Source organism: Gopherus flavomarginatus, chromosome 8, assembly GCF_025201925.1.
Source record: "Gopherus flavomarginatus isolate rGopFla2 chromosome 8, rGopFla2.mat.asm, whole genome shotgun sequence".
NCBI classification, from domain to species: Eukaryota; Metazoa; Chordata; order Testudines; family Testudinidae; genus Gopherus; species Gopherus flavomarginatus.
In genome coordinates, this window is record NC_066624.1 from 24333120 (window position 1) to 24360613 (window position 27494).

At 43.1% G+C, this 27494-nt stretch overlaps 1 protein-coding gene across 5 annotated transcripts in view; it reads right to left on the reverse strand.

The window, feature by feature from the left end:
• Window positions 1-1049: 1049 nt before the first annotated feature.
• The window catches only part of OPHN1 (oligophrenin 1), a 125099-nt gene continuing 98654 nt past the window's right edge, over window positions 1050-27494 (reverse strand). For all 5 annotated transcript variants that reach the window (XM_050964635.1, XM_050964633.1, XM_050964634.1 and 2 more), the window contains 10 exons: window positions 21104-21188; window positions 20744-20802; window positions 18738-18843; window positions 16724-16883; window positions 11065-11212; window positions 9427-9738; window positions 6466-6631; window positions 4970-5020; window positions 3986-4036; window positions 1050-3453 (listed from right to left, as the gene is read on the reverse strand). In XM_050964635.1, coding sequence (XP_050820592.1) covers window positions 3994-4036; window positions 4970-5020; window positions 6466-6631; window positions 9427-9738; window positions 11065-11212; window positions 16724-16883; window positions 18738-18843; window positions 20744-20802; window positions 21104-21188 — 1130 coding nt within the window. In that variant the 3' untranslated portion in view covers window positions 1050-3453; window positions 3986-3993. The remainder of the gene's footprint in view (window positions 3454-3985; window positions 4037-4969; window positions 5021-6465; window positions 6632-9426; window positions 9739-11064; window positions 11213-16723; window positions 16884-18737; window positions 18844-20743; window positions 20803-21103; window positions 21189-27494) is intronic.

The window sequence follows — 27494 nt, forward strand, 5'->3', positions numbered from 1 at the left end:
TGGCTGCCTGCTGTAACCAAAGAGAAAGGAAAAACGAGCACAGCATAAGAAAAAGGCTGCAAGCAGCGAGCAGCGTGTGGCTCCAGTTAAAGGCAGAATCCAAAGTTCATACACAAGCAGATCTGCGGTTTTTGGTTCAGGCCCATCTCCAGTTCTAAACTTTCCCAGATGAAATGAAAAGTCCTTTGCTAAGGAAAACCTGCCTCTTGCAGTGGATGTTCCACTGGGTGTTAGCTGTGGGAGGGGAGCAGTTTCATACACACACAAAAATCACCCTTGTGTCTTTGCTTCTCTGTTTCCGGAAGCTGTTTGAATCTAATGCCTCCTTACCAGTTTACAGCTATTAAAGGGCCTATGTTAGAGCAGAGATTCATTTTTCTCTACTTTAGCTTTCGCTGCATGGAGAGTGGCACTGGAATTTGATCATCTTACAAAATTAACAGTCAATGCTGTTGATCTTGGCTGGATTCTAGGTGAGGGCTAACTCCGCTCCTCTCCCCTCGCACACATTGTGATGACCTGTACACCTCCCCCCGAGCTTGGTCTGCATGTGAAATGACAGCACAGAATTCACTAGTGGCTTCTGCCACGTTCAGTTAAAGTTCAAGCCACTCAGTTGTTTTCATCCAGTTGTATTATACCCACCTTAGGAGGAAGAGGAATTATTTATAGCTTGATTTAGGAATTATGTCCAAGGCGGTAATGGGATGAAATTAAGGAAGGAATTCATAGGAAATAACAGGGAAAAACCAAACTAAATCAAACCCTTCTGAATTGTAGAACGTTTTCCTATTGGACTTGGGAAAATCAGCATTTGGAACTTCTCTACTAGACTGGACACTGCATTAATAAAGGGACAAATAGGGACCAACACTGTAGGAAGATGGACTAGATGAGGCTTGTTAGGTCTGCTCCATTTCCCCTTTCTGTGATCCACGTCAGAATGTACAAAGACATTAGGTGTCTGACGGGGCCTGGCTTACATACCATCTGGAGGGCTAACGATGTTTAAATACATTTCATGTAATTAAAACAAGGGAGAGCATCGACACTTTGAAGGACATGTGTCCTGGGTTTTTACTTCATGGAACTTGAACATCACAGCTAATCTAACCTTTTTACAAGACAAAATAGATCATGGTTGATATCACATGGCACCTTAAAATTCAGAACAGCAGTGCTGAATCCCCAGCTTTCTTCCAGTTGCTTTGTTCATGGTCACAGACATGAGGGAATGTCCCTCAAACCCTCATCTGCAAGACCTTACGTATTAAAGCCATGTCACACTCATCCCAGCATACAACTGTGCTTATGGAGGAAAAAAGCACAGGACAGAGAGAAGTGCGGTTCATTCACTGCTACCCACCATTGTTTAGAATTAAACAGAAATTTGAAAAACAAACCTCTTCTGCTGGGTCACGTTCTTTTTCCCATTAACAAATAGCAATTTCTCCCCCAAAAACCATACCACAGATATCTTCCGCAAGACAAACGAATCTGGCTCTGTTTCTTTATTTCCTTCTGCATGCAGAAGATTGATCTGTACAGTTGCAGCACTGGGAAGAATGATTAAGAGTACATTTCAAAAGGACCTCAGATTCTGGGTGGCTCTCGTTCTGAGAGACTAATATTTAGATACTTGGGGCTGGGTTTTAATGCTGCTGAGCATTTGCAGCTCTGTTTGAGTTCAGGAATTTTGGCCGCTGGTGTCTCAAAACTAGGCACCCAAAATTAGAGGGCATGTTTGGAAATATTGTCTGATCTCTCTCTCTCACACACACACTCTCTCTCTCTCTTTTAAGAGTTGTGGCCAAAATGGTGGCTAAATTCTCGGTGGCAGAATGGCGGTTTTGTGTCCTCTGTCCTTGGATTAAAAAGACCTGCATTAAAAAGGTTCAGCTCCACTGATACCAGATGAAATTGGTCCACAGACGCTGGAGAAGATTCCCCACAAGATTAGTGTAATTCTGATATAGGTGAAAGCACTGTACCACTAGCTCTCAGTTTCCATTATCCACACTTGCAGCTGGGCCACCTTATCTTTGTGCATTTTTAACAACCGCACCTAAAGAGACTGTTACTTTTTTTAATGTTGATAGTTATTTTCTTCTAATCACAAAAGTGTGTCACGGAGGAACTGGACTGGCTGGTCACACGCTCTGAAAGCCCAGAGACACGGATGTGCATGATGTAATATCAATGTTTACATCACTTTTTTAAAAGCCACCTTTATCTGCCACTGCTACAAGCACACCTCTGGGATTGCCAGCCGTGAGCACGGGACTGCAGTCTAAGGGAACAGGCACACCATTCACACATCACTGTCATTTCCTGCAAAAATCAGAAGTACATTCATTAATGAAGCAGGATTTCACATTAGCTGCACAGAGACAGGCGATGAAGACAGCTCTGAAAGCATCAGCGAATTGCATGCGCTGCAGTGGTCCTTTGGCAAGTCTGTATTTGTGCACTAGGCCCAGCTGGAATACACGGCATAGAGGTCTCCTTTGGTTTCACACCCACTAACTTTATGGAAGGGTGTTTGTAACAACATGAAACCTTTTCTTCCAAGCAATGGGAAATCAGGGAGCAGCTCCACAAAGGCACCAGACTAACAGAACACTGGCTCCTGGAAATGGCTTGAGGACACGTGCAGCATGTAATGGGCAAGGTGCTGCCTTAGATCTTTGGGGGAAGGTAGGAAGACTGAACATTGCACAGCTATATGTATGCTAGGCTGAACACTGGCCTGCAGTGGAATCAGGACATGGACTCATATGGTTAACAGAGTTTTCTCGTAATGCACACTGATGCCTTAACCACTGAAACAACACAACGTGGTTTACTTAGCACTCAAAACAGTTTCTTTTAAAACAACATGTCAATGGCAAGAAGTTTCCAACAGCAAAAAGGTCTGATTCGGATGTCAGCTCGTCACACCCAGGTACCCAAGCTCTGGGTATTGGTCGCTTGCATTTTGACTGCACATCCATCCAAACTCAATGTTTTTCCAGAGTGGAATTTCCAAAGGGTTGGAGGGCAGATTGCTTTAAGTGCTTGTTCCTATTCCTTCCATGGCCTGCCCTCCGCTCAGTTCTGCAGATTAGGTCTGCTCTCACCACTCTGTCAGACTCACCATTTATCACCCTCCTTAGACATAACAAGTGTCCTTTACATGCTGCCCAAGGCTGGAGCTAGGGGAGCTGTGGCAAAATGGCCCCAAACAAGCATTTAATTTAACAGGGACAAGGCTTGGGTCTTCCTCCTATTTCATCCCCTTCTCTTGTAACCGCACGAGCTATTCACAATAGTATGCTCCACAGGCAGTGTCCAATGGGGATAGCTGCACTCCAGGATCACATCACACAGATTGAAACAGTCTGGGGAGCAGGGGAGTCCATTTCAGAAGTGGGAAAATCTCCTGGAGCCAGCCAGGGTTAGGCGGATAAAAGCCTGAAAGAAGAAAACAATCAGGTGAACAGTGTGAGACAGTCAGTGGTGGCAAATACACATTGATCATTTAACCCTTAGAAACAGGCCTGAACCAAGCACGCCCTATTTCTGGGGCTGTTTGCACCTGGCCATGAACTTTGTGGGTGGCCCCTCACAACAAGGACTCAAACACACATTTATCTACCCTAAAGTCCAGTAGGACAAAGTAGTAGTGACCGTAGCCAGGGTTCACAGAGAACAGGCAGCAGCTTCTGCAGCAGCTGCAGTGGAATCCATCCCATGGAATAACATGGATTTCATAGCAACCACGGAACACTGGTCTACCTTGCCCTGCTAAACTGCAACAGGAGAGAGAAATGGGCCACTTCTGATGACCTCTCCTCCCCAGTCTTCTGCCGGAGAAGGCGAGAGGAGGCTGATGTCAGTCTCTCCTTACAAATTCTCATCTACCTCCAGTGGCCTCCACTCCACCCAGTCAGCTGAAGCCAGGTTACAATTATGCAGCTGGTTGCTTTCTGTGACAGACACGTACCTTTAGCCTCAGCTCTCATCACTCGGGAGTCTGCCTTGTGGTGATGAGGAGCTACGAGTGAGGGGATAGGGAAAGGGAGAGAAAGAAAATCAATGTAATAAACAAGTCTAAAATCACGGCCATGAATCTATGAGGAGGAATGGGATGGCGGGCAAGGTTAATGTATATTGCTTAGTACACTAGGCAAGGAAATTGTAAGCATCACTACGAGAGACCCACTCCCCATCTGTCACTCTCTGAAAGATCTACACAAAGCCATGACTGTGCTTTTGGTACATGCCAAAAAACCAAACAGTGGTGCTGGTGATCTATGAGAATGGGGAGATGAAACCTGCATGTACAGGTACTGCTTAGATCTAAATTTACAGCAGAAAGAAAGAGTGAACTGCATCTACTTCAAAACAGTGCCACCCCACCCTGACCGGAGGATCTGACGCTGACTTCAAAGCCATCATATTCATTAATAGTGGAGTTCCAACTGGAAACCGATTTTGTGTAGTGTCAGTTTAATGTCTAATCCTGTATAAGGAGGTTATACTCTGCACTTCCAAGGGGATAGATTCAAGGAAGCAATCAGTTTCATCTTTTTGATGGTCCTAAGCTGTTCAGGTACTGGGTATTGTGAAATACAACGCAACATCCAATACATTGGCCTAGAGCTGAACTCACATCAACAGAGTAATCCAAAGAAATATTTATTACCTAGCAGATGCGAGCTCAACCTACAAAATTCAGACCCAGATCTGGATTGTTATTCAGATCTAGACTGTGAAGGTCCCAAAGTCTGGTTTGCTTAGATGCAGCGTTCTGGTTGGAAACCATCTCTGTTACCCAGGAATACTGAAGTCTAGGAAAGAACCAGATGGGGGCCTCCTGCCTGCGCTGCCCACTTATGATTAGAGGGTCACTTCTGTGCTGAGCTGCAGGCTTTTTTGTTTGTGTGTGTTTTTGTGTGAAATCACCCAAGTTCCTGGCATCTCTTACCTGCTTGTCCTCCGGGAAGCTGTCTCGAAGAACTTTGTTCTGGAGGCCACTCTGCAAACAAAACCAGCAAGGTTCTTTAAGTTCTCCCATGACAAGGCAGTTATTTGATGAGACACTATTTGTGTCAAAGAGCAATTATTTGGTGAGGGAAGGGAGGCAGGCTGCCAATGGAAAGCACTGAGGATGGTCAACTATAGCTTCCTACCAATATCCTTCTCTGGTTTGATCAGAGATGCTACACCTGCTCTCACACCTCTCGTTTTGCTCTTGCCGGACACAGTTCTGACCGCTTGCTGCTAGAGATGATGTCTTACTGCCTGCAGCCTGGCGGCCTAAACCCCTCCACACTGGCTCGAGAACCTTTAACCCCTGTATCATTAATTTTATGACCTATGATCTTCATCGGACTTACCACAGACCTGACTTCAAATTGTAATTGTAAGAAAAAGGAATCACAGCAAACGATTAACAGTAATAGGCCAACCTTTGCCCATCCTTCCTCAGACATGAGGTCCACTGAAACCAACAGGAGTTTGACCTGAGCAAGGAGTGCAAATTGCAGGATTTGAATCAACTACATAACACTGCTTAACTGAAAGTTATTCACCAAATCAAGCAGGGCTATACCAGAGACACTATATGTTGGGAGCACAACGCACCGGGAACTCAGACTCTGCTCCTCTCCAAAGGACACTGCATTCCCCGTGCTGTGCCGTGACAATTGGGTATCGCATCTCTTGTTTCACGGAGGGCATGACACTTCATTGGCTTTTGGGTACTTAAATGGATTAATGTAGTCACAAAGGATGTTCCATCACAGCAAGTCACCAGCAATGGGGTATGTGAGGGCTTGGGGGAGGGAGCAGGTAGAAATCTTAACCCTGTGACTCTGTGATCTATAGGAGAGTGGGAAGAAATGCCAGAATAGAGGTCCATGATAAAGTATCAGGCAGCCAGTGTCAGTGTCAGACCCTGACAAGATGACAGAGAAATGAAAAATGTAAGCTCGGTTATGGTATTACAGCGCTAGCAGCACAGAGTGAATTCTTTGCTGATAACACTTAGAAGCCCTTCTGCAAGCCAAATGCCCATTGAAGTCAGTGGTGAGTCATTCTTTACATAAGAACACTCCCATTGACTCCAATGGGATTGGTGTCCAGCTATTACATAAGTGAAATTGGAGAGCAGAGCTCAGTTTAATTAGTGGTCAGCTTCCCCCTCATTTTGCTTAGAACAAATCCAAGCAGCCTCAACTCTTTCTTGGAAAGTTTGTTCTTTTGTGTGGCTTGTTCATCAGGAAGTGATTAGAAGTTTCTCACAGCATTGTTACTGGACACAACAGAGGGTCCTGAGGAGGAAATGGAGTCCCCGTGACTATCCTACAAAAGGCTCATGGTTTCATTAGACTAGTGCCATTGTATGGCTTTTATTACCTTGCCTTTTCCTTCCGCACATTTTGCACATCCCTTGCCTGCTAGGAAATGTCTCCTACTTACACAGATGAAGGCATTTCCTCCGCTCCTCCTGCTATTGGCTCAGGCTTCTGCTCCAGCTTTTGGGATGGAGGAGCTCTGCACGGAGGGTCTGGAGGTCTCACTGGCGGCCGTGTTATCACTGGCTTATCTCCAGGGGATCGGGCTTTAGTGAAGGTGTCGTATTCACCTGAAAGGTTGAAGATAAACACTGTCAACAATGCTTTGGAGTGAGAGCAAAAGATTGTGAAGAGGCAGAGGTTTCAGGCTGGTTGGAGAGAGGGGCAGTATGGGAATCTAACCACACAGAGGCAGACATTACTGTTTGATGGTAAACAGACCCTGTTCAATGTCTCTGAGGCTATTATTTGAGATAAAAAACTAACCACAAGCTTTTCCAATGGAAAACATGCTCAGTGCTTCTCTACAGAATCAGGGAGAGATTGATTAAATTCTAATGCTGAGTCATAGCTGAGATTACTGCAGTTCCTTTTAGGACCTTCCCGAGCCTCTGCTTCACCAAACTTCACACTAGGTCTTTATTCCAGGAAGCTGGACTACATTTACCCCGCCCCATGCATCTTCCTTCCCCTTCCCTGGCTTCCTATCCGTTCCATTCACCAGCTTCCTATCCCTCTAACCCTGAGTTCCTTGGCCTGGCTTCCTACCCATCTCAGAATCCAACCGAGCATTGCAATCACACTTTTCAAAACTCTCCATGGCCCCGCTCCATCCAAACTCTCTGACCTGTTATCGACCAAGGCCCAGCTCAGCCACTGTACTCCACCTACTTTGGCATCCTGCATCCTTAACTTGTCTTGCCATCACTGGCAGAAGGTTGTGAAGAAAGATGCTCTTTCATTTGTGCCACTCAATCTCTCCAAATCCTTTCTCCCTCCTTCCTCTGAAACACTAAATCATTCTTTCTCTTCCCATCTCACCTTCCAAGCCACTGCCTAACTTCTTTAGGAAGCATTTTGACTGATTCATAGTTTATGAAACCAGAGGAAACATTGTGGTCATCTAGTTTGATCTCTAGCATAACACAAGCCATAGATTAATTTCTGTTAGAACTTGACTATATCTATTTATATCTCTCTTTCTTTTAAATCAAAATTGGATTGTTTTCTAAAAGTTTCCAGTGATGGAGAATGCACCACAAACCTTGGTAAGATATTACAATGGTTAATTACCCTCATTGTTAAAAATCGGTGACTTACTTCTAATCTGAATTTGTCTAGCTTCAATTTCCAGCCACTCAATCTTATACCTTTGTATGGTAGACTGAGGAGCCCTCTTCTATCCAATTTCTGTTCTCCATGTTCTGTAATTATAGATTGTGATCATGTTACCCCACAACCTTCTCTTTGATAAGCTAAGTAAATTGAGCTTCTTGAGTCTCTCACCATAAGGCATGTTTTCCAATCCTTTAATCATTCTCATGAATTTCTTTGGACCCTCTCTAATTTTTCAACACCTTTCTTGAATTATGGACACCAAAACTGGACACAGTATTCCAGTAGTGGTTGCATCAGTGCCAAATACAGATGTCATATAAACTCCCTACTCCTACTCGAGATTCACTGTTTATACATCCCAAAATCGCATTAGCCTATTTTGTCAATGTGTGTACTTCGGACACACTGTAGAGATGCAATGTGTTACATTATAATAACATCATAACTTCAAATGCTAAATAGCAGTTTATGTTCACCCACTTCCATCTGTAAAAACCATCCTATTATACCAAAAGCAGATTTCTAATACTCATAGGTAAGATTTATATGAGATCAGTAGTATTATTTAAATTAACTTTATGGTTGTGCTACCAAGCCAAACCTTGTTGTTCTTTTTTTTTATTATACCCAGGAGTCAATGTTAAGTGTGCAGCCTACTGTTTCCTTCCTAAATGCGAGACTGTGAAGGCTATTAGGTTATGAAAGCATCTAACAAGCAGTGAGATGAACACAGGAAGAGCTGTCAATGCACAAATCAATCATCTTTTTTTTTTTTTATAAACAACCCACATCTGTGTCATTGGACTGATCTGTACATCTTGGCAAAGTACCACACCTCCCTTTACCTATTTTAAATGGAAAATGCCAACTTAAATTTGGTCCCAAATTGATTCTTTTAAATTACCAAAACAAGTTGTTTCTTTTAATCACATTTGTGCTAAATAGAAATGCTTCTTTGATTTTTTAAAATTCCAGTGGAAATGGATGAAATAAACCTTTCCCTGCCAGTATGTGCAATCCAGACATTGCAGCATTAAGAACCTAAAAGGGAAACTAACTATAAGCAAAAGTAAAAGTGACTTCATTGATTTTCTTTGTCTGCGCTCAGAGAAATACAAAATGCAGGCGCACTGTCTAAATAGCTAAACGCATTTTGTATATTTCAAATTACTCAAGTTTTCAATATTTAAAGCACTTATCGTAGAGGGTTCTGAATAATTTCTATTCACATTTGAATTCTGATTTTACAGAGTCCATTGAGCCACTATGTGATCTCTGAATCTAAAGGCTGAACCCTTGCATTAGTTCCCACCATGTCTAATGCTTCAGAGGACTAGTCTACCATATCAGCATTGCTACATAAAGCTCTGAAATAGCATAGGCCAATGTATGTCCTTTCCTTCATCGGTAAGCAACAGGCTGAGCTTACAAACCCATCTGTACTAAAAATGGGCTGAACGCATGATGATTGGATCTGGATCAGAACATCCTCAGAAGGAGAAGGGTCCAGCTCCAGTGGTCCATGTGAGGGTTTTGATCTCAGGTCCCCTATTGTTGAACTGCATGAAAAGGGACACAGGTTGCAGAAATAGAACTTCCCTCTGCAAACCCCCTACCCCTCCAGTCTGACAAAACACAAAACATTTGGGGTGCTTGTCACAAAGTTTGTTGTGATTTCTGCAGTGCAACAAGATGGGCGAGAGTTTCATCCGAGGTCAGCTGAGACCTCCCAAAGCAGAAAACTTACCCTCCTTGCTGTATATCATGGGCCTCAAAGTAGGCCTCTTAGCATGGAGAACGGAGGTCTTTAGAGCAGTGGTGCCAGTCACCACTCCATTTGCAGCCTTGTTGGTGAGCTTAGCTCCCCCATCCTGCAGCTTGGACACCAGCTTTCCCACAACCACTTCAGAGTACTGTTCATGCTTGCTCTCTGAGCCAGGCCTTCCAGGATCAGCCTCTCCTGCTCTCTGTGTAGGCAGTCTGCTGCGATGTAGTGGCTTGGGGGCTTCTGTGCTATTAGGGATGATGGTGCCATTAGGAGTCTGGTCATGGCTGTCACCTGTGAACCAAAGGAAAAGAGAACAAATACGCATACCAAGTGAAACCCTGAGATGCACAGGGCCTGATTTTCGCAAGTGCTCACTCAGCACTCACTGCTCTCAACAACTTTGAAAAATCAGGCTCAGAGTGTCTGTGACAGTAACTAGAAATAAGCAAAACTGCCTGGTCTGCTTTCATGGTCCACACTGACTGCAGTACAAAAGGTAAATAGCTTGCACTGGTGGTGAGAAATAAGTGATAGTGAAATGTTATTTCAGTTTCATTAATCTAAAGTGAGAAAAGGAAATCTACTGATGTACTTTTAAAATCTCTGAGTTTTAGAGGGACACTGTTGACTTCAATTTTCTAGTCAATTTAAAAAAATAAAAATAAAAGTAGTTTCTAGTAATACACTTGCCTGTGAATCCCCTGACATAGTTTTACTACATTTTCACAGTTTTGCAACTTCCCCCCCACCGTTGCTGTGTGAAAGATCCACACAGGGTGCACCATAGCGAAACTGGCTGCACTACAGCCTCAGACTGCAAGGTGCTGAACACCTTGGTCCTAATTCAGCAAACCTTTAAGCACAAGTTTAACCTTAAGTACCTGAGTTGGTCCACTAATTTTAAGGGACTACTCTAATGCTTAAAGTTAAGCATTGAACAGGAGAGTTTTGGCAGAGAAATGCTTTAATCGGGGCTTGTTAAGCAATGACTCAGTTCCTTGCTCTTATTTTTCTTGCGGTGCCTCACTTGATTCACCTTAAATTGCCAGTGGCTCAGGCTCATCAAGAGCTCCCTTGGTATCGAGCTTTGGTCAGTACAAAGTAAGTCAATCCTAGGGCTTGAAGGAAGCACTGATCTGCTTAGCTTGACTGTGCTCAGTTGCTCAGCACTGCTGGAATCTACGCTAGCTCTGCATCTCATACGCTGTGCTAGAGAAGATACTTTCATTTTTCAGATCTGTTACATTACTCTGCACTTTTATCTGTGGAACTGTGAGCCCTTTCCAATGGAAGAGCACTGTGTTTAACTTAGATCTCTGAAATATCAAGCTATGAGAGAACCCTGCTCCAAAGTAGTTTAGGAGCTGTTGGATCAGAAGCAGCCTAAATGCAGATATTTACTCTCCTTCCACTTTCTACAAGAGGAAACAAAACCCCCAAACAACCCCTCTTCCCACTCCATACGTTAATGCCCTTGGAAAAGTGATGCTGCTTCTGCTGCAGTTTCAAATCCCTCCCTCCCCCAGTGAGTGGGAAGCTGGGATCCAACGTACAGTGCCGACAAGAGAAATGTAAGAGCTGGAGATTGAGGTGGTATTAGTGAACAGCTCAACTGACCTTGATTTTCTTCCAGGGAACCACCATAAAAGACAGGTCTTTCCCTTAGCGGGCGCTTGGAAATTGTGATGGGTTTGTGCCTTCGGGCAGCTACCCTGGGAGGAGGCACTGGAGGGGCAGCACTGTCCTCAGGTGGGCTGGAGTAGATCTGTAGGGAAGAGGGATTTAGAAGGACAGGATTTCAGTTGATCCTCTGCTCAATTGTTATTTGACACTCACTATACTGGGCCAATCAGGCCAGACTCCTGGGGTTTCCCCTGAGCCCCTTAGTCAAACAGATTTTTAACTAGAAGACATCCTCAAATGGGCTACATTTGACATCAAGATTCAAAGCTCTGAACAGGAAGGAAGAATGATCTTGGATTAAAAGCACAGATCTAGGAGCCAAGAGACTAGGGTTTCATTCTTGACTCTGACCCCGACATGCATCCGTGATGCTGGGAAATTCAGTTGGCTTCTCTGTGCCTCAGTTTCCCTCTGTAAAATTGGGATTATGTTGTTATTTCCCTCCCTCACGGGGGTATTGTGAGGATGTATTTATTACTATTTGTAAAGGACTGGAAGGTGTTATAGAAGGACCACCTCTTACTACTGTTACCATTGGCTAGGCAATGTTAATCATTTAAATCCAAAAAGAGTCGACTTCGGATTTTTTGCAAAGCTCCTGCTGTTTTAAGCTTTGCTGATCACGATTCATGCATTCCCTTACCAAAGGACAGACACCCACCCCAAAGCCATGTAACTCAAGAGCCCAGTAATAAGGGAAATGCAGCTCACTGCAATAAAGTACACACGTAGAGATCAGTCCTAAATGGTCCAATAAGCACTGGGTGCAGCTGACCGGGGGAGCTGCAAAGGAGTCAGGTGCAGCTCAGCAATCCTGGAGTTAAGTTTACCCTTCCCTCAGCTTAGCTTAGAGCTGGTTTAGGGTTGCTCTAAACTATGCTGGCTGAATACTTCTCTCCCCTGTCCCCATGGAGCTGGTAGGTGAGCCAGGGATCACTAGAGTGCAGCAATGCTCTAGACATGCCCCCTTTCTCCCCAGCACCTGCCAACATCCTCTCTACACCAAGGCCAGGTGAGGGGATAGCATTAGGACTGCCAACTGGTTAATATTTATAAAATGGACACTGCAGCAGAAGTGCTGGAACCTCCCCTGCCCCCTTACTTCCCCCCAAGGCCCCATCTGTGCCCTGCTTCTTGCCCCCCCAGAGGCCCCACCTGTGCCCTGCCTCTTCCTTGCCTCTTTCCCCGAGGCCCTGCCCCCATCCACTCCTCTTTCTTGTTGCTTGCCGCTTTTCCCCTCCCACCCACCACCCTGCCCGGGTCAGGAGGGACTTGCCTGCAGAGCCGGGGCTGGGAGCTGCAGCCGCCCAACACAGGTAGGAGGCAGCCTCAGCTGAGTAGGGGCTGGTGCAGGTGATGATCTGCTGCCTATCCTCCTCCCTTGCCTGCAATAACCAGACTTTGGGTGTTCAGTCAGTAGATCTGACTGGACACTGTCAGGTCCTCTTTTCGACTGGACTTTTCGGTCAAAAACCAGGCACCTGCCCACTCTAGATAGCATATGAGCTGGCTATGGACAGTTCTACAGCACCCAGGAATTCTCCTGTGCTGGACAAATCCCCAGCTGCCTGCTCGTAGCAGCTTTTTAGTCCGTTTGCCCCATCAGAGCAGCACAAAGGTGGTGGAGCAGGGCTGAGGATCTTTCAGATGCTGTACAACCACTGAGATTTGGGGAAAGCTGTGCATTACTAACTGTGTTCATTAGGCTGCTATGTCTCTGGGTGTGGGCTTTTTTCTAGACAGATTTCCTGTTATGCAGCTTTGCACGCACCCACTTCAAAAACCAAAATGCTAAACTAGACAATGCTATGAAACAATGCTAATAAAACGTGCCTTTGCACATGATGGCAGGGCATGTTAACCAGGCCTCAAAGCAGACAGTTGATGAGAAATGACTAGTTGTGCTGAGAAGAGCTAATTTAATCTTCTGCAGAAATCATTCAAACAACCCCCGCATTAGCATCAAAAGAAACCATCAGACCCATGGCCACTCAGTTACTAATTTGTCTTAAACAATCATTGATTAATAAGTCTGGTTCCCCATCATACCGATCATCCAGCCCTTACTTCTGACATGGGCTGGTTTTAATTTAGTTGCTTTCATTTATTCAGATGCTTTGTTCACAGTTGAAGAAGCATTAATTAACCTTTGGACAGGCTTCTGAAGACATAAAATGCTATATGAAGGCTGCAATCCAACTGCCATTGAATTCTTTCCACTGACATTACAGGGGATTAGATTGGGCCCTAAATGCTCAGTTATTGTATAGGCCAGGAATGGATGGCCCAGAGACACTGTAAGGGGATACACAGATGTTCCGTTTTAGATCACTGATCTAAACTTGGCCTGAGTTGATAGAGACCAAAAATCATTACAATCTGACAGTTAGGTGGCCTGTGTGGAATGCACTGCTGGTCACGGACAAGAATCCCAATTGTAAAAAATGTCATAACTGACTCTTCTGATAGCAGCATTAGCAGAAAGAACAGAAAATGAATGAAGGCTGGAGACTGAACCACGTTGTCACTGGAGAGGAGACTCTCACTGCGAGGGGACTGCCCGTTCTGCATCTGTTCTTTGTTCAGGGATTTTGGGGGGGTCATTCATGCATGTTTGAGATGGAATAATCACTTTTCCCCCTGCTCCACCACCTTTGTGCTGCTCTGATGGTGCAAACAGACCCAAAAGCTGGTACAAGCAGGCAGCTGGGGATTTGTTAGAAAACTGATTTCTTTCCTCTTTCAAACCAAGAGAAATTCTGTGAGGTCAAGCAAGTGGGATGAGACAGTGTAACACTCTCCAGCTTCTTTTTCCTGAACCTTCTTGGGTCATGAAGACCTGGCAGAATGTATAAAAGTGATGACGGGTCCCAGGCATCTCAGCAATCAGACTCCCAAAGGTCTAACTGACAATACCAGCACTTGAGCAGCAGGGAGCATGATCTCTCTCTACTGACCAAGCAAGTAAAGGGATGTAATATTTTCAGTGGCATTATCCATTTCTCAAAATCTCAGTCAGTTTGGTACAAATGCTGTTTGTTAGGATTGGGCGTGTGCCCCTGCTTTTTTCCCATCTCTCTTTGTATTCAACATGAGCGATCTTCCATGCCTTGCAGCTCTATGCACAAACAGCTGCCTCTCTGAATTCAGGGCAAGAATTCAGGAATCTCTTCCAAACTCCAATCTCTTCGTTTTGGATCTTTTGCCTTCAAGATCCTGTGACATAAAGCAGCTGTTGACGTTTAACAGACTCTGATTCCAGTGGTTCTATTCTTTATACTTTTTCTCCATCCTAGAATACGAAGGTCCAGAGTGTTCCCTTTGCCTTGATGCCAAGGAGGTTTCTTTGGCACTATTAGCTGCTGAAATATGCAGTGCTGCTGAAATATGCACTCGGCCAAAGCTTTCCAAGCTGCTGACACAAGCCCTGCTTGCTTTGTGTATTTTGAAATGAAAATCAAATTTAAATAATTCAGAAATATGATATTGACCCAATCTCAGCATGAGACACTAAAGTTCATACAGCAACAGGAGTTATTTCCAGAGGAACCACATTTTTAATTTAGCTGTGGCATGGAAATTTAAGCTCTTGAAGCAATAATTACCCAAACTGACTTAGTGAATTTCCTTGTCCTTATAGTCTTCATAATGCACTGTATAAATAATATACCCATTCTACTTCAAACTCATCTGAAGTATTTGCTTATATGTCAGCTGAAGATATTTTAGACACCGAAGCTGCATTTATAAGCTCAGTCTAATAAAACATTACTAGCTTAACCTTATCATTGCAGAAATTAAAGGTAAGGAAGTGGAGGTCTGGCTTAATTAACATTTCATTCTAGAGCTTGGAGATGGCAGAGTAATCATACATTTTCCCTGGCTCCCCTCTGCAGGCCATTATCTAGGCTGCAGGCCCTGTAACACAGAAGAGAGCGAAAGGCCATATTGTAGTGCAGAATCTGAGCATTTAACTTATAATCAGCTAGCTGTTCAGCTAAGAGAGCTTCCTAGGGAATGGTTTCAATGAACTGTAGCAAGACCAAGATGTGTTATTTCCACTGGCTTCTTGTCAAATTCTAAATCCAACTGTCCTGCGGCTACTCAAATCTCCATGGATTCATCCATCCTACCCCAACCCCCAGCACCACCATCTACTACTCACTCTTCTCTTCTGATCTCTGCTCTACCTCTGACCATACGCCCACCTGCTCAACTACTGTGCTCCTTCACAGGTGACCTACTCTCCCCTCCCCAGAAGTATATGTGTGGGCGGCGATCACTTTTCACTTGTGCTGATCTGTCTCACAGGAACTCTCTCTCCATCCTCCTCAAAGGCAAGTAACTACCTCTCTTAAAGCATGCTTCACAGCTTTCCTCTTCTCGTATGGCAGACTTTCTCTGTGAAGTATTCTGTGATCAAGGGCATGCAGTAAAGATAAAGGGCCAAATTCATCCCTAATAACTTGTGCTGTTATTCAGGAATGAATCTGACCCTAATACCTTGTACTGCATATTGCAGCTGATCAGTTTTCACATTTTATTATAAAACTCAATTATACTCTTCCAAACCACCCCCCTCAAAATACCAAATGATTAAATTTATACCAGATATTATTAGTGACAAATCACTAACACATAAGGTAGCGGAGTATTCTACATTCCATCATAAGGGAGAAAGCCATGATCAACATCAGCTTGCTGTTGTGTGTGTGTATATAAACACATGCTTTTATACAGCACTGGGCATAATGAGGCTCCAGTCCTGATTGAGGCTTCTGGCCACTACTGTAATACAAATATTAAATAAAGGTCCCATGAATATGAAAATCTTGGTGCAAACTTAAAATATGGAGCTGCTATCAATACCTCCATAATTAAATAATAATAACGTGAACTCTTTCGAAACTCTGTATCAGCAGATGGTCCTTTCCGCCAGTTCCACTGTCTAGAGCTTTATGGGAAAAGTATTACTCTATCCAGAACTCAAAAACGCCAGGTGTATGCTGAAACTTGCACTAAAGACCCCACTCCCCCCAATTGGCAGCTCCTCTCAAAAGAGATCACTTTGAAGTGCCACCACGTGAGGCTTTCTTCAATTTTTAGTTAAAAAGATCCTATCTAACAGGCAACTTGTTTTTATTGATCCTTTAGGAAGTCACTTAAGAGAGACTTCACTTAAGAGTAGTTCTACAGTGACCTATTTTGGATCATGTCAGGTGAGACCTATTGTCCATACAGTTTGGTTTTCTGTCCCCAGTCTACACCAGTTGCTTCAGAGGAAGGTGTAGAACTCCCACACTGCACAGTTATATAGCAAGTTTCCCAGCAGGGAGTTTCTTCTGTTAAAGCAGTTAGTGCAGCCCCTTAAGAAAACCAAGACTTTATGAAGTAACCAAGGAAATTGTGAAGAACATGTGATGGTTACAACTTTTGGTTCTACTTTGTGCATCTCTGAATATTACAAGGAAAACCATAAGGAGAATCCAGCAAAACAAGCCAGTGCTCCAGACCAGGCAGCGCGATGATCCACAAGGACTTGATAGAGCAGTCGTGAGCTTCCAAGGCAAACTCTTGAGGTCTGGTCCCATACCTTGTCAAAGTGCTCGATGAGGATCTCAACCACAATGTTTTGGAACTTAATATTCATCATGGCAGCGACCGTGTCCTCCTGCGCCCGCATAAGAGTGGGGCCGAATATAACCCCCATGTTGGATGGGGACATCAGATTCTCTCTGCTGTGCTCACACACGCTGTTGAGGTGGGCAGAGGAAAATAAAATAAAAAGGTGAGATTAGAAGACAATGTGAAAGGCCATTTAAAAATTGGAAGATTAATTAATTCAATTTCCTCCATATTGCTAAAGCAGAACTAGTTTTCCAGTGCCCATGAAGCTGGTCATAAAACATATATCTGGCTACGACAAGCACATTCTTAGTCGGTGCAGAAAGACTGAGATTGTGATGTACTGGCATTGTTATTTGATCCCTTCGAATGTCTGGCTCTTCTTTGAGAACGATCATTACACCAGGAATTATTAGCTGTCCGTGCTACATGCATATTAAATGAACCATTTATTTTGGAACGATTTATTTAGCCAAGACATGCATTGGGATTTTTTTTCCCAAAGAAGAAGAACTGCACATAAGGATGGAATCTCTAGAAGATTTCAGAGAGATCTCTATGGTATTGTTTTTCTGAAAGTGTTATGGCTTTCAAGAAACACAGTGCTATTTATGTAACTGTGTTTAGATTTCAGTGCCATACGCAGCCCCATTGAATAGCACCAACTGTGGAATGATTTATAGGCTAATCTAGGAAGAGACCACACAGAATTCAGGTATAGATTTAGAGTCTGAACTTCAAGGGCTGGGAGCAGAGATATTCTAAAGCTGAGCTCTGAGTTTTACTTCTGCCACCTACCTCCTATTGGCATTTATGAGATTTCTGCCAGCATCAACAAGGTAGGGAATAGGGCCCTTAATGCAAAACTCCGTGTAGTCAACAACAAAGCTACTATTAATAATGGGTCAGCCTGATTGTAAATGGTACCTAAAAAGAGGGAAACCTTGCATCTTCTGCAGAGAAGTTTTTTTAAAAAGATCATGTCTGCCAAAGGCTAGCGACAACTCCATGTACCAGGACCATATATCCAGCCTTCTTACCCCTGAAATAGATGAGTTAAGACCAACCAGCACCAAGATCTATATCCCCCTTTGGAGCTGCAAAATAAATCCCTGCTCAGTGTGGTTTTACCAACCTAAACCAGCCCTGCAAATGTCATGTTTTGGAAGTGGCTCTTCCAGTTTGGCCAAAGCACATCCTTTCAATCTGGAGGCCAGTCCCACCCCAAACCATGTCTGTTACTGAGCAGAACTACAGCATCTTTCCCTCCCCTAGAGCTTCAGGATGGCTGGCACAATGAGCACCGCCAAGAGCTAACTCTCTCTTGGACTCTCATGTGAGATGAGGATACCAGGTTCTGCCCCTTGCATCCTCACATTCACTGTGAAAGGAGGGCAGGAAAACAGCAGCTCCAGTGCCTTCATCATCAATGAACCGATCCTTATTGGTGCTGAGTGCTCATGACAACAGCTGAAGTCAAACAGAGACACAGCTGCTCAGCACCTCAGAAAAATCAGCTCCTAACTGGACATTAAGGAGGGCTTGAAGGCTAATGTACCTAGCACCAATGCTCCTCAAAGGACAATGCACGTTGAATCCACAGTACAAGAAGTGCATCCAGTATGCACTTAATCTCCAGTCCCAGGGAACAGGGGTCTTAAAACTGCTCCAAAATTCGAGACATAATGTTGTTGCTAATTGGGCTGGCCAGACAGCAGGTTTACAGCTCTGGTTTGTTAGACCATATTATCATATACAAATTATTCTCTACCTGGTGCTTCTCATAAAGCAGTCACTGAATGGAAGTGGCAGGTGGACACTACATCTAATACAGGGATAGGCACACAATTTGGGCAGTATATTCCCAGCTGTACAATAGTTGTCAAGGCTTAATTAATTTGCTAGAGAACCAGGCTGGCGTCTCTGACGCCCTTTTTTTAATCTCTCTGGTTAAATTGGAATATTTACTGGATTCTGCTTACTTGACCAGATGTCGTATGAGGAGTTCCAACATCTCTCTATTCTTCTCGGGTAGTTTATAAACCAGAGAGTGAATGGCTCCCAGCCTGTAATCCAGGTTCTCAGACTCTGGAAAGAAACAAGTGAGAAGTTTTTGCCTACTGCTTAAAAAAAAAAAATTCTGTGTTATTCTCTGAGGTGTGGGGCCAGCCTGCCAAGAGCAAATGAGAGCAACCTGGAAGGAGTCAGATTACACAGCAGCAAGGTTATCATCATGAGAAATGAAGTGATGTGGAAAGAGGTGAAATCAAACTTAAAAGGGGTGCAGAGTAGGATTTTTCAACTGAATTTAGTGCTGGTGAAATGTGCTGCGTGAACAGAACCGATACAGCATGAGGAGCTGCTTCCCTCGCACTCTGGCCCTAGGTGCCTCAACCTAGATCTAGCAAAAGCAGTTCTAGGGCCAAGCGAGCAATTCAGGCCCCTCTGCTGAGACTGTTATCAGCACTAGTACTTCGTACTGTACAGGGGGTAAAATGCACAGGGTTAATAAGCATCCAGTCAAGAGGCACAAACCAACCTGGAACAATTAAATACACAACGCACGCAGAACAGAGCGTGATCTTTATAGCTGGAAAACTTCATGGAGAAGATGAGGTTCCTGAAGGAGGGCAAGGAAGGGGGTTAATATTTCCATCTACCCAGCTAGGATTGGTATAAGATAGAAATCTAGTAACTCTTGGGTTTGAGCACAGTCATCTGAAGGAGGAGAATTTCTCTTTAGCAGAACGAGAAGTAAAGTCATTAATTTTCTAAGGGCCAAAGAGGTGCCAAGCTGCAGTTCCATGGAGCTGCAGGTGCTCACCACATTAAGTTTGAGCCCAATGTGTTTTCCCCAGATACAGGACATTTTAAAACACCATTGTCTCTTTTATTGAGAAAATTGCTTAAGTAACTGCGTGCCCAGGCTCTCTATCTCTGCACCTCTGCTCTAGATGTAATTATTAGGGTGCAGCTACTTCAAAATTATGAAAGATAACTTGCAAAGAGACATTTTAGCAGGATTGATGAAGACCCTAGTTTTAAATGAGTCTTAAATATGTTAACATACTCATGCTACTTGCCTGACCTTTGTCAGTTTGGTCTTTTACTTAGCACTAAATGCTCCATCCGAAAAATGCATTTTGCATACTTGAAGGTACTATGGGGTCAGCATTCCCGGACAAATCTCAGTACCAAAGAGGGACATCTGACACACTGCATGACCATTGGGGCCTGTCACTTTATGTCTCTATTTACAATTTAAAAAAACATAAATCTGTCAGGAAATGCTCCTGCTAGCACAACTGGGCCAATTCGCTTTTTATACATCTGATACAGACACAGACACATATATTTTAAAAGATCCCTTACTCCACGCCCCACCGTGACCGTATCTGAAGGGATCCCAACCCAGCCACACAGAAGTACACTGTAATGTAAAGGACGATGGGGACGAAATGGAGTCATCCTTTTAGAATGATCCCTTCAAACAAACTAAGAAACCGGACGTAGGAGTGAGGCTCTATTGTAGGTACGATGGGCCAGCTCCTCAGCTGGTGTACATCGGCATAGCTCTATTGAAACTTTGCCAATTTACTCCCACTGAGGATATGGCTCAAATGGGTAAGGGACATGATCCTGAAAATGCTGAGTACCCTCAAATCCCACAGCAGTACTGAACTCTAAGATGCCATTCAGTGATGTACAGAGACTCTCTTTTGATTTAGCATCCCAGCAAGTGAATCATCTGATTTTCCTTCCCTGTCAGGTCCCACATGGATGTGGCTGGCTGCAATGACCACAGCCCCTGTTGGATCCCATACACTGCAAGGCCAAGATGCTCGTCACCTGGCTACAACATGTCTCACTTGAACTGGAACGCCACACGTGACACATACTCAGCGTTGTGTTGAGCTAGTGGAGCAATGCCATTCTTACGCAGGAGAGGGGTTTGGGGCCTATCAGTAGTGAAGCTCTTGGGACTTACTCGCAGCCGAGACCAGCTCTTTATGGAGTCTGTACGTCATGACAGGTTCAGCTAGATTCCTGAAACAAACAAACAAACACTGAATTCCTCAAAGAGCAGAGGAGCAGCTACAACTCTGCTATCAATTACGCTGGAAGACGAACGGAAAGTAAAGTCATACTTTCCACTCCAATTCCCATGGATTCTTGAGGCTGCCGAACTGGCACTCAATCCTAATTTTTTTTGTTTACATAGTGCTCTAAGTGCACATGGGGTTATTACAACAGACACATTTTTTCAAACGCAAGACACCATCTTTGCCCAAAGAGTTCCAGCCCCGCCTGGGAGAGTCAAAAATAAGACAACGAGCGGTGAAGTTACCTGAGGTAGAATTTCAATGAGCTGGTAATTGTCTTGATGTCCCAGTCGCTGTTTTGGAGATCTACATCCCCTGGACATTTTGGATCTGGAAGAGGAAAAAGAAAGAGGCAAGTAATACAAAATAAAGTAGCTTTCAAACAAAGCCTGATTTTTTTAAATGAATAACAAAATTTATGCTGGCAGGATATGCCCTACTGGCAGAGGAAGATACAGTAGCATGTAAGGGACACTGGTGACTCCTCTTGGACAGGTAAAGCACAGTGACAGTGCCAGCAGAGGCTTTATCCTCACTGACACAGAGCTGTGCTTATTTGGTTTTTTACACTGAGACAGCTAATTTGTTTCCCGAGATGTAGCAAGGTATGGCCCAGCCCTATACCTCCCACCCATGGTGAACTCGCCTAGTTTACTTTGTAGTAAAACTCTGGGTGGATTTGATTTAAATCAAAATGATTTAATCATGATTTAAATCATTAGTCAGGTAGACTTGATTTAATCATGGATTTCTATATAAAAGTGCAGTCTTGTTGATTGTTATAACCTTCATATACATTCTTCACAACTCAGAGATAGATGTAGGTTTCATTTTTAAAAGGTACACATTATACATTTTTAAAGTGATTTAGTTTGAAAACTTTTCAGATTAGTTTTACAGCTATATCAGAAAAGGAATGATTGTTTGATTATTTCATTTATCAAAGATAATTGAAGCAGATATTTATGAAGTCATTCGGAGATGAACTATCTCCAATTCAACAGGTTAATCATTAATATTTGGAGGATTTTCTTGCTATGCTGTATTAGAAGGAGAACATCACCAGACAGACATTTAAATTGTTTTAATTAACTAAAACAGCAATGTTATGTATTCTGGATTTTTTCTTCAATGGCAAACATACAATATTTTAACAAAACAAGCATATGGATTTTTGAATTTAATTAAACATTCAAGTTTTTTAAAATCAGGTTTATTTTAATTAAAAACAATTTTAACCAAAACAGTTAAGTGAAATATTTTTTTTTAAAAAAACCACAACAAAAATTAAATTGACTACGTCAGCCAGGTCATCAGAAATTTAAAATATTGGCTTCTGCAGCTAACTCAGTCATCTTCACCTTCATTTTCCTGTTTGTTCATAATCTGGAAAAGAAAACCAAGCTTTCCTGCTTTTTCAGTTCCGAAACTATTTCTCAATTTGGAATGAATTAGTCCAAAGGAAGAAAATATTCTTTCTACACTGACAGAAGAAGCTACTTGTGTTAAAAGTGAGATTATCACATCAACGGTCTCTGAATACAAGCGCTTAAGTGACTTCCACAAGTTCACTGGTGTGACTTTCTTTAAAACATAATCAGCAAACATATATTTATTGAATGGTTCATCCTTAGCTCTGAAGTTTATTATAGTTGGCATTATGGAGGGATGACTGCTGGACGTCCATGTCATAGCCAAATCCTCTTCTTCAGCAGTTAAGGTTTGACCCTGGTACCAAGTATTGAGAATATTTGCAAGAAAATGAGCTGAAGATAGTGCTTGACCCATTCATTTTTTTTAAGTTTCTAATTTAACTCTGTCATTCCATATTTCTCTTTTTAAGATCTCACTCAGTTCCTTCCAAATTTCAACAGCATCAGCAATAAAACAGCTATTTCCCTGCATTTTGTTCAAGGCTACAAAAATAGGCTTCAGGATACTCATAGACTTTAAGGTCAGAAGGAACCATTATGATTATCTAGTCAGACCTCCTGCACAATGCAGGCCACAGAATCTCACCCATCCACTCCTGTAACAAACCCCTAACCTATGTCTGAGTTACTGAAGTCCTCAAATTGTGGTTTGAAGACCTCAAGCTGCAGAGAATCCTCCAGCAACTGACCCGTGCCCCATGCTGCAGAGTGTTCAACATTTCTCTTAAGTCCAATGTTGAGAACTTTGGCTGTGACAGTGCCATCTATTTTTTCATGATTTTGTTCACAAACTGTCATCAGATTAGGCCAGTTCTTGATACAGTGCTCAAAGCAGCCCACTATTGAGTTCCATCGCATGTCTTGTGGGAGAGTTAGTTTGGTTCCTCTCACTTTTTTCAGAGCAGCTGCTGCAAAGTGGTTGTTACGGAAGTATTTTGTAATTTTAACAACATTAGCCTTTAGTTCTGGAACACTGAAGTCTTTGGCTAGGAGGTGCATCAAATGAGCACTGCAACCGTATGTTATTAGCTTGGGACTCTCTTCACTCTCTTCTAAATAATTTCTTGTCGTCTTGATATATTTGCAGCTTTGTCTGTGACCAAGCTGCGTACTAGACATTTGAATTTTTTTCCCACAGTTTGTTATAGCTTTTACTGCTACTTCTTGTAAGTATTCTGCTGTGTGGGCATTTCCTGATGTATCTTCCTGATGTAAGGAAAACAGTCCCTTCTGCTGTTGTCTCACAAGCACATACAACAGGATCATTGTGGGCATTGCTCCACCCATCAAGACTCAGGTTAACAATTTCACCCTCTAGACCTTTTGCACGCTGCTCAATTTCTCTTTCATACACTTTATCCAGCAATTTGCCTGCGAAATCTGCTCTGTTGCGTGGACAATCCTGGTCTTAATGAGTGAACCACGTTAATGAAGTGTGGGTTCTCAATCATTCGGAAAGGAGAGTTTGTTGCATAAACAAACCGGGCAATTTTTTCATCAATTACCTCTTTTTGTAATCTGCTGGTTCTTATCAAAAACTTATCTCTGCTTGTTTCTGGATGATGGAGATTTTTTTTCTTTTTGCTACAGGTGATATATTGAGGCTATGTGACATACATGATTTGACTGAAACATTATCATTGGCAGATAACTCTGAAACTATAGAAAATGATGGTGATCTTGAAGGTGGATAATCTTCAGAATCCTGTATGTTGAGGATGGATTCTCCTAAACAAAATAAGTCAATGTAGTTATTTAATTATCACCATGCTGCTCATTTAGTATTACTCATTGCATTCACTGACACTCATTACTACTTTAAAGTTCAAATTGTAAAAGGAATATCTGCCTATTTCAGCTATTTATTTTTTATCACAACTGCATCTAAAATGATAGTACCATAGAGTAACAAGTATATTTTTTGCTTAAATATGAGAATTCAAGAATAGTTCAGAAGGAAGACAGGCAGTCCTTAAGAAAGAAGTATGAAATAAAAAAGTTTACCAACCTGAAGATCCTGAATGTTCAGACATGTTCCTTTCATCATCTTCAATGCAGCTTCCTCCTGAGAAGGAACACTTCTCATGATGTTGTTTCATTCAGGCAACCAGGCCTTGCATTTCTTTGTTGCACTGTTTGCATTTTGCACACATGCCTGTCTTACCCACAGGTAGAGGAACTTCATTAAAATATTCCCAAACTGGGTCTCTTTTATGGCCTGCTGCCATTATAGGTTTTCCCTTCTAGTGAGAGAATGGTATGGTAGATCTCAAATCAATGAAGGCTACACTCAGAAAGACCTCAAGACTTTTGGAATAAGCTGCTCAAACAGTTTCACTTTTGTTTCTACTGCCTGTCCCTCCCTTCTCACATTTATCTCCAGACTTCTACTCCTTATCCACATCTATTCCGCCACCAACAATCTTCTGTTCATTGAACTTTTTGAAACTTTGCACTTTTAAAGAGAGAGAAAAGGGATTGACTCTGTGTACAGAAATTTGCAGAGGGACAATAAGGTTGAGGGCTGTTATTTCTCACCTCTACATACTATTTATTTATTTAAAACCATTTTTGCTGTTAACAAGCATGTTTATCTCTGGAGACACAAATCCAGCTTGAGAACTGCAAAACTAAGAATCTCTGATGGTATCTTCTAGACTGAGCACTGAGTACCATTGGGTAGATAGAATGATTAACTTAAATAATCTATACAAAAGCCCCTGGAACCCCATAAGATTGGGTCCCTAATCCATGAACTATTGGAACTCATTTACAAAACTTTTCTTAAACATTACATGAATATATGGTCTCATACTATAGAATTAGAATTTATAATCACCATTATATTATGAGATATCTTTGAGCTATAATGTATCTTAATAAAACTATCCTTAGATAGGTTTTTTCCCTCAAAAGCATTTTATCCTAGGCCAATGGGGGCAGCAGAAAGCGGCGCAGGATGCGCTGGCCGTGGCTTCCCGCTGCCCCCATTGGCCTGGGACGGCGAATCGCGGCCAGTGGGAGCCGTGATCAGCTGAACCTGCCGACGCGGTAGGTAAACAAACTGGCCCGGCCTGCCAGGGTACTTACCCTGGCGAGCTGCGTGCCAGAGGTTGCCAACCCCTGCCCTAGCCAATGAAGTATTATTCTGTACTGTGTGTTCTCCACAGCTTTGTGGCCTATCCTTTAAAGCAGGGGTTCTCAAACTGGAGGTCAGGACTCCTCAGGGGGTCAGGACGTTATTACATGGGGGGTCGCGAGCTGTCAGCCCACCCGAAACCCCACTTTGCCTCCTGCATTTATAATGGTGTTAAATATATATATATTAAAAAAGTGTTTTTAGTTTATAAGGGGGAGTCACACTCAGAGGCTTGCTATATGAAAGGGGTCACCAGTACAAAAGTTTGAGAACCACTGCTTTAAAGCAGTGGTGGGCAATCTGTGGCCTGTCGGGGTAATCTGCTGGTAGGCTGCCAGAGCGCTTGTTTACATTTGCACGGCGAGGGCCTGACGCAGGCCAGAGGTTGCCCACTACTGCTCTAAAGGGAAGTGGTGGAAGCCCCACTGCTTAAGTCCTCTAAAACGAAACTTTCTATCAAACCTCAGTGTTTGGATAAATTTCCTTGTGTTCCACTTAAAATTTCATTTGCTCAGTTTCACCCCATTACTCCTAGTTACTTCCCCTTTAGGCTTCCCTGAAAAATTCTGCTTCATGGAATCTACATGTAGGCAGAAACATGGAGGATAATGAAGAGCAGAAAAGACTAAAGAACACTTTGCTCATGTCCAGGTTACCTGGATGCCCACAAAATTTCTGTGGCACCATAAAATTAAGGATTTGGTTTTGGGGAAGGCAGGTTAGGAGATATAAGTTACATGATTTAAGTTACATGATTTAACAAGAAACAAAGGTTGGGTGAGAAATCCAAATGGCTCACCACTCTTAGATATCATTATTTTTTGCTGCAGGAATTTCCACTCTGACCAAAATGACGATTTCTGTACAAGGAGTGAGGACAAAGTGTTCAACCAATCCAGTGTAAATTTGCAAAAGAGAAACCACCCCCAGGGGTGGAATAGAAAAACACGGAACTATTTATTGGGATGCTGGAAAACATGAGATATTTAAAAGCTTCATCCAACCTAATAAATTATCAGGAAAGTGTGACTAGATGTATCTGATGTTCCAGCTGTATGGAAATCCAGTTCAACCATGTGAGGACATAACAAACAGTCCATTGTTTTAATAAAAATAAACAACAACAATCAAAATAAGAGCAGCCTTTGAATAGTGTATTTATACTAGGTATCTACTCAGAGGGCAGTGGTCAGAGGCTTACATGCTGGTCAGGTGGATATTCACCAGGAACACTCCTCTTGTCCTGTGTTCCAGCTTTATGCAGTCTTTCCCGCCAGACAAGCCATCCAGAATGGTTTGCATCTTGGCTATCTTAGCTCCACCTCTGTCCTACAATGCTTGAACTGACTGTCCACCAGTTTGTACATCAGGGTCTGGGACCAGGACATTCCTAGAGCAGAGCCCTTGACTCTGGAGGGCATTCCCCATTTCCGGCCGAACACAGCCCCATGTTGTTGACTTTCATGGCGTGCTGCGAGGATTCTGTTTACTCAGCTTTGTCTGAGGATGTGGAGGATGTTTTGGGGTGGAGTTCTGGGGGAAGGGCAGTTATTTTGTTTGTGCTAACAATGGCTAGTGGATGCATTTGGTGGCTCTTTTATTGTAAATGCACCTAGAAGCTGACAATATGTGCATCTTATAAATGAAAATAATACTGTGCAGTGCTTTGTAAACAGCAAGACCTAGAAAAGCAGTAAAAATTCTTATCACACTTAGGTCTAAATTCTGCTCTCACACTGCAATAGATTGGGAGCAACTCCAGTGGATTACACCAGTATAAAACTGATGTAAACAGGGGGAGACTCAGCCCTTTGATCTAATTCTCATTTCCTCCAAGGCCCATTTACCCTGCCAGAGAGGAATAAAGGGACCTTCATGTAAATGAGAATCAGGACCTAACACTAGGGGGGAGGGATAGCTCAGTGGTTTGAGCATTGGCCTGCTAAACCCAGGGTTCTGAGCTCAATCCTTGAGGGGGCCATTTGGGGATGGGTCCTGCTTTGAGCAGGAGGTTGGACTAGAGGATCTCTGGAGGTCCCTTCCAACCCTAATAATCTGTGATCT